Source organism: Psammomys obesus, unplaced genomic scaffold, assembly GCF_907164565.1.
Source record: "Psammomys obesus unplaced genomic scaffold, mPsaObe1.curated_primary_1811, whole genome shotgun sequence".
NCBI classification, from domain to species: domain Eukaryota; kingdom Metazoa; phylum Chordata; class Mammalia; order Rodentia; family Muridae; genus Psammomys; species Psammomys obesus.
Window position 1 is genome coordinate 5315445 of NW_026593286.1, and position 7557 is coordinate 5323001.

Here is a 7557-nt window from a genome sequence, read left to right on the forward strand (position 1 = left end):
TTTTTTTTGAGGTGCTAAGGATGGAACCCAAGCTTCATCCATGCTTGATGAGCACTGACACAGACCCATACCCCAGTCTGCTCTCTGACTTCAGTTTGGGCATGCTACCCTGGGTACCCTGACTTTCATGGGGCTCTCAGAGCGCTGGCTATTCTAGTCACCTCAGTTGGTTTACTCTGGGTCCACATGAACCAGTCTAGTGTTATACAAATCACAAATAACCTCTGTGATTTGTTAGTTTTCTGGTATTATACAGGGTTACATTTTACAGTAGTTAGAGAGCTTAAACCTTTTCTTACTCTTTCTGAATTCTGTTCCTTTTTAGAAGAAAATCCACATCAGAAACAGAACACTGCCCTCAGTTCTGATGGTTACCTTTTAGCCTGTAAGTGCTCTACACAGAGAGGAGGGGAGCCCCAGGCACAGCTTGGTCCAATGTGCAAGTGCATCTAGAGTTGTTACTACCAGCACTTCATGTCTACTCTGTGGAAGCCAAAGAGCTGCAAAAAATGAACCCTGAAGAGAAGCCTCAGCAAGCAAGGCCTTGCTTCGGACTGGGTGGGCATCTGTCCAGTGGAGGTGCTGCCTTCAGTATGTTTGCCTGCCCTGGCCTTAGCCTAGACCATTCTGTTGCTAGCCCAAGGATGAGAAAGTCTGTCCTTGATCTCTCCTCTTCCCCTTCCAGATTTCTAGACATGGGGCTAATTACCCTTTTGTTTCCCACCAAACTGTGTTCCAGGCCCTAATGGACTCTGTTCCAGGAGCCCATTCATTCTTTGGTAACCTTGGGTCTCTGGGAAGGGCGAGAGTAGGCTTTGTATGAACATTGCTTCCCAGGAGAAGCTCTCCAGAATGTCATGATCAGCTAAGCATGCATCTGCCTTTTGCTTTAGGAATGAGGTCCCTGGGGACAGGGGGGATGGTAGTTTCACTTCTTACTGCCTGGCACCATGCCTTGCTCTGGCATGTCCACACCCACAAAGGCTCAGCTGAGGATGAAAAGGCCTTCAGGGCTGAAGCTCCCCATTTCCCCATGATTGGCTCTGGGATGTGGTGTCCATATAGCCAGGAGCCTGCACTCCGGAGAGCAAGTGGAGATGTATTTCAGTGGGAGGGGAGGGATGGATACTCATTCTTTTACATCAGTTTTTCTACAAATGAAAAATGATTTGCCTTGCTATGGGCAGGTGGGACACTGATGAGGCAGTTCACATCTTGCATCAAGGCCACTTAGGGCAGTCCTCTGGGTGAAGCCAAGAGCCAGTGCTGATTGCAGCTGTCCAGGACTTTGAGAGTCTCCAAGGCTGCCCTCCTGACCGCAGCATCTGAGTCTAGCTGTAGGTCCTGGAGAGCTGGGTGGGGAGAAAAGGAACAGGCCTTTTGGTCAGGACCACTGCATTCAGCCCACTGCAGACTGAGGTAAGCTGACGCATGTTCCCACACTCTCCACAGACCTGTTGGGGCTCCTGACATCACCAACAGGGACAGGCCTTGGCTGTGGAATTTGGGGGCAGAGGGAGCTGAAGTATCTGAGAATGGTGTCGACATGGACTCCACCTACCAAATGGTCCTCCTGGAAATTCCTCCCTACCTTCAGTTGTCTCTCTAGGTTGAGCTACTCCCTCTTCTCCAAGTAGCCCATGGCCAAGGGTCACCAGGCCCTCCCTCAGCATGGTCTCAAAGTGTCAGTGAGCCATAGACTTCTACAACTGAGTCTGCACTACTTAACAATTCCGAAGTCCCACAAGGTCCATCTTCTTCAGATAATGGGCAGACAGCTGCTTCATGCTAATTCCTGAAATGACAGATGTACAGTGTCTCCTTACACCAGGAAGAAATCAGCAGGCCCACAGTGCTTCGTCCCTGCAAGAGGTGCAGGTTGACTTACGAAGATATTCTTCAGGCTGAAGTTGATAGTAAGCACCCTCATTCAAAATCAGGCGGACAAGAGACCCCACGGGCTAGCAGGCCTGGTGTTGCCAGGTAGACCAAAACTCTGCTCCCAGCTCAGCCACTTGTCTTCCCATTCAGGCCTGGCATTGACTAAGCGGCTTCCAGGTCCACCTTGAATCTGAACACATCCATCCACTCACCTGCCAAACCGCAGGCAGCAATCCTGATCCTCGACAAGTTACTTCTCATGAAGGTGGTTGTTTCCAGCAGGAAGCCGCAGAGAACAGCAGGCTTCTTCTGGGCCTGCAAGCAAACAAATGCCACATGGTCATGGAGGATCACATGGTTGTGGAGGGTGAGATGGGGGACAGGCTGCTCACAAAGAGCATTCCCATCCAGTGAACTGGTGCTTGGACCTGGGAGGTTTGACCAGAGAGAGCAAGGGCCCCTCCCAGCACCACACAGCAGATTAGCTGGTGTCGATAGTAGCACTCAGTCTCACTACCTGACTCTAGAGCAACCATTGACTGTGTTTCTGAACCCATACTGTCCAAAACACTAGCCTCTGGCCATACATGGCTCCTGAGCAGGGGAGCATGGCTGATTGCAGTGTCAGGGGCCTTCCTGGACTTTGAAGATTGTACCGAACAAGTGTGAAACCACCACATAACAATGTCTACCTTGATTACACAATGAAATGGCCATAACCTGGTTACTTGGGGCTAAATAAATTCTATTGTCAAAACTAACTTTGTCTCTTTATTCTCTGATTGTGGCAGCTAGAAAAGTTAACGTGGGCGCCCGTGCACTGTCCCGTTGGGCGTTTCATGGTAAAAGGTGAACATGGGGTCATAAGCTCAACTTTGTCCCCCAGCCCCTGGGCCTCCTCACCAGGATGGAGCACATGTTTGTCTGAAAAACTGTCATCTGGTCATTGATGCTGTCATTGCTGTGACCAAAGGAACTCTCCAGGGACTTCCAGCCCCAGAAATGCACACACTGAAACAAGGTAGCCACACATGCCTGAAGGGATGCAGGGCACAAGACATCAGGAGAGACATCAACATGGAGAGCGCTGGGTGGCACCTCACCTGTGGAGTGAGAGAGCAGCCCCAGAAAGGCCTCCAGAGCAAAGAAGAGTCAGGTTGGAGGCTCCGGGGAGCTCACTCGTGCATCTGTAATAAGCCCCAGGGGGGGACAGGTGCCCCTCACATACCCCTTCAGCCAACACCTTTGCCCATATAGCAAGCCTGTAGGAGATGGAATCAGAAGCCCAATTGGGATGGGCAGGCCTCCTACTGTACCTTCTCCCACCCTATTCCTCCCACCCCCAGGATCTGGGGCCTTAAAGAGATGTGACAGACCAAGCCGGGCCCTCTCCTCCACTCCTAGCAATCCTAAAGTGGGTATACCCACAGGGAGCTGTGAGGGGAGGTTTAATATCAACTTTAAATGGGACTAGGTCCAGGTACCTCAGAGTGGCCTGCAAGGTACTGAATGTTCTAGAAGGAAAAGGAAATAGACACTAGCTATAGTCACTAGCAGTGACTAGAGCAAAAGGGAGCCCTAGCATGCTTCCTCACAGAGATGATTCTCATAAGCCCGCTTTAGGAGTCACTGTCTTCAGTGACTTCAGTGACCTGTCCCAGCCTTCATAAGGGACAGGGCAGACGGAGTGAGAAGAAAAGCCGTGGCTCAGTGAGCCAGTAGAAGCAAGGTGCCTTCCCCTTTGCCCCAGATCACAGGACACGGGCGAGGGTGTGTTACCTGGGCTGCGCCGGGGCAGGGATCCTGACAGTGCAGTAGGAGGGAGACCCAGCCTCTCTTCACCTCCCCTTTGAAGAAATGCTTCTTGGAGATCCCAACCGCCTTCGAAAGCTTCCCAAAGAGGATGAAGGCCTTCAGACGCAACAGCTCACTCTCCTGATACCAAGAGGAGGTTCAAGTGGGCTAGCACCGGGAAGCCCACAAAAACCCCAGCCTTTCTCCACAGGACCATTCCAATGCCTTGGTTTCCACAGAACTTTCTGGATCCTTCCATCAGGACAGTCTCTCCTTCCTCAGGGCTCACGTAGTGTGTGTGACGCTAGCTTGGGGTCCACCCCAAAGGCGCCAGTAAAGGTTTGCATGGAATCTGAACACACCCTATTGCCTGGCTGGTTCCACAGGTGCCAGGAGAGTATGCCTGAGCAAGGAGATGCTGGGAACTCTTCTCTCCTCACAGGGTGGAAGCGCTTACGCCCTCAGATTGTGAGGTGCTGGTTCTACGGCTCTTACCATAAGATGTGGTTGATACAGGGTTCCCACAATCAGCCAAAGAATATTACCATACCATGTAAGGTCATCCCGTTCTGCTCTAGGACACATCTTTTCTTCACGCTTTGAGCAAACAGTGCTTTGGTTGAATGTGCCCCAACCTAGATTCCATGTGTTGGAAGCTTAGTGCCCCAAATCATATCTAAATGGCATTGGGAGGTGGAACTTTTAGGCAGTTAGCGTTAGATGTGGTTCTGGGGGTGGCATTCTCACAGTGACCTTAGTGGCTTTATAATAAGAAAAGGATACAGGCTAGCTCACTCACTTCATCTCACCACACAGTGCAGCAGAAGGCCCTCAACAAAAGCAAACACCGTCCTCTTGGATATCACAGACTCAGAACCATAAGCTACATAAATAGCCATGCTTCCTTGGTCTCCTCCCTCCTGCTCACAGAGTGGCATGCATCCAGTCTGGGGGGGGGGGTTGTTTGTTTTTTCAGAGAGGATTTCTCTGTGTAGCCTTGACTGTCCTAGACTCGTTTTGTAGACCAGAGATATGGTCTACAAACTCACAGAGATATGCCTGTCTCTGCCTCCAGAGTGCTGGAATTAAAGACATGCACCACCAGGCCAGGCTTCAGATGTTTTCTTAAAGCAAAAGAAAACACAGATGGGGGAGGAGGGGCTCTTATCTGGACTCACGTTGTCAAAGAAAGACCTGCACTGCTCAGAGATGGCTTCAAAGGAAGATCCTATGTCCCCCTCTCGGAGTTCAGCCAGGACTTTGATCAGAGCCTCCATGCCTTCAGCCATCACACTGGGGCTCCCCTGTCCCTGCAGAGAGCCCAGGCACTTCTCCAGCAGGAGTTTGCGATACTGCTTCACCTAGAGGAATTCAAGCCACTCAGCTACACCCCAAGCTTCCAGGAGGAGTGTACCCACATAACCTTCCGCCCCTGGGACCTTAGACCAGGCCGTTTGGTACCTTCCGGGGAGCACCAAGAGCCATGTTGCCCAAGGCACGCAGAGAGAGCACTTGTAGGGTCTCATCTTTGTCCTGCCCTGTGCCCTTCTCAAGCATGAGCACCACCGGCCTCAGTAGCTTCTCCTGGTGCAGAACTGGGTCACTCATGAACTAGAAAGGAAGCACCATAGTTACCCACAGCAGAGGCCCACGGCTCAGCAGCAAGGCAGAGGAGTAAGTGTCAGAGGAACTCTGACACTCACGCAGAACGCCACTCTGTGAGCAGGAGAGAGGAGACCAAGTGCCTCTGACTACTCATCCAGAAAATGGGATGGTACAGCTGCCCCGGGCTAGCTGTAGGATTCAATAAGGAAACGGTGAAGGAAATGCAAGTTCTGCCTATTGTAGAGCCATGCATACATTATAAATCATTTCCTCAGTTGGGATGACAGGGGAGCTGGCATGTGTAAAAAGCCTCACCTACCAATGACTGAACAGGTATGCAAGGAGTGTGAATTAAAGTCAGATGACAGAATCTTTACTGCGCTTGTACTCAGGAGTGTCAAGACTTCAGGCCACCAGGGAACCTATGAGATGCATACATACGCGCATGCTCAAGGGCACCTGAGTATGTGTGTGCGTGTGTGTGTGTGTGTGTGCGCGCGCCAGATGCATGTGTTTGCGCCTACTCGAGAACACCTGAGTGTTTTTTCAATTACATGTGTGAGTGTGTGCTCACACACTAGTGTGCAAGCATTTGCACCTGTGGAGGCCAAAGGCTAACCCTAGTGTCTTCTATTGCTTCTCACCTTGCTGTTGTTTTGTTTTGTTTTGAATCAGGGTTTCCCTATGAAGACCAGGTCAGCTCAACCAAAGAGATACACCTGCCTCTGACTCCTGAGTGCTGGGATTAAAGGCGTGTGCCGCCACACCCGGCCCTCAGGGCCTCTCACTGAACCTGGAGGTCTAGCCAGTAAGTCCCCTAGAGACATGCCATCCCAGGAATCTCATAAACAGTTACCCACTACCCTTCCCCCCCAAGGCGGATGCCTCACTTCCACACAGATGGCCGTGCTGCTGATGCAGCAGTTCAACACCTCAGAGCCCATGCCTGTGAGCACCAGCTCTGCCAGCCTCTGCATGTAGCTCTCCACGTTCTGCATGCACAGCCTAAGGAGGAAAGAAGAACAGCACGGGGAGGGCTATATCATTCTTGCCCCTGTCCTCTACTTTAGAGCCCAAAATCAGCTTGAAGGGGGACTGAGGACAGGCCTCTTAGCATCTCTAGGCCTTTCCCTATTCCTCAAGTGGTTGATGGTAGGAGCAAGAGTACCAGTTGAATGATCAGGGCTGTGATGATCAGACCAGAATGCTCAGAGACCTCCTGTGGCCTTGGGGATCCCTCCTCTTTCTGGCTTCTCATTTCCCGGCCCTACTGCCATTCTGGAATCCAGGACATCCATCAGTGTGTCAGTGACCCCCAAAATGAGACGTCTAGCTGTGAGAAGCCTCTGCAGAGCCCCTGGACCTCTTCAAGACCTGGCCCCACCTGGCCATCAGGCTCACTCCCTCTAGAAAGGTGCCTCCATTCTCCAGCAGGGACCACACAGACTGTTCCTCCAGCGCCTGCTCCAGCGGCTCTCTGTTGATCCTCTTGACCAAAAGCTGCATGGATTTAATCGTGATCCTGGAGAGAAGCAAGCAAAAACAAGGCTGCTGAAGAGGACTGATGGGATGGTCACTGAGGGGATGGGGGTAGAGATTTCCACATTCTGAAACCTACACCATGCTGGACACATGTGGGGAAAGGCTGTGGGTGAAGCCACTTCTGCCCGCTCCTGGGCGGACTTGCGGAACCCAATAAAGCCCTAAGGAAAAGCTGGAAGTCAGCTCCAGCCTGTCTTCTGTACCATGCCCCTCCCTCCAGACCCTCTGCCCTTGAGCACCTCTGTAAGGTCATCTCTTGGGGCAGCGGCCCTTTGTGGACAAGCCTCCAGGTTTTCAAGACAGGAGAGGCGGCCTCTGGCCCATGGCTGCTGCCCAGCTGCAGCAGGAAGGTGTACAGCAGGTCGGGGAACAGGTCTGGGAATTTGTCATCCTGGTCCATCTTTTCCATGAGGAGCTGGATGGTACACAGCGTCTGCAGGGAGAAGGGCTGGTGGATTCTACCCCGACTCCCCTGGGGAGTCCAGCATCTGCCTCTGCCACTCACCATCAGAGGGTCTACCGCAGCCAGGCGCCAGATGTCAGCCTTGGAGGTGGCGTTTATCCTGGCAGTGAACCTTGACTGCAGCCGGCCGAGCAAGCCCTGGAGCATGGTCCTTGCAAAGGGTACGTTCTCAGCCACAGCCAGCCACACCTCTGTCAGGTGGCTAACCAAAGAAGGAACAAGGATAGTGGGCAGCCTGCTCTGGCAGGTTAGCGCGCCCCCCCCCCCTTCCC

General features: G+C 52.3%; 1 protein-coding gene across 1 annotated transcript in view; it reads right to left on the minus strand.

Annotated features, from left to right (window-relative positions):
* Nucleotides 1-1189: 1189 nt before the first annotated feature.
* Mroh2a (maestro heat like repeat family member 2A) overlaps nt 1190-7557 on the minus strand; it is a 33736-nt gene continuing 27368 nt past the window's right edge. The window contains exons 31-41 of the mRNA XM_055616471.1: nt 7328-7487; nt 7062-7255; nt 6665-6802; nt 6171-6285; nt 5137-5286; nt 4854-5036; nt 3661-3816; nt 2785-2916; nt 2094-2196; nt 1730-1795; nt 1190-1352 (exon numbers count right to left, since the gene is read on the minus strand). Of these exons, the coding sequence (XP_055472446.1) occupies nt 1231-1352; nt 1730-1795; nt 2094-2196; nt 2785-2916; nt 3661-3816; nt 4854-5036; nt 5137-5286; nt 6171-6285; nt 6665-6802; nt 7062-7255; nt 7328-7487 (1519 nt within the window). The 3' untranslated portion in view covers nt 1190-1230. The remainder of the gene's footprint in view (nt 1353-1729; nt 1796-2093; nt 2197-2784; nt 2917-3660; nt 3817-4853; nt 5037-5136; nt 5287-6170; nt 6286-6664; nt 6803-7061; nt 7256-7327; nt 7488-7557) is intronic.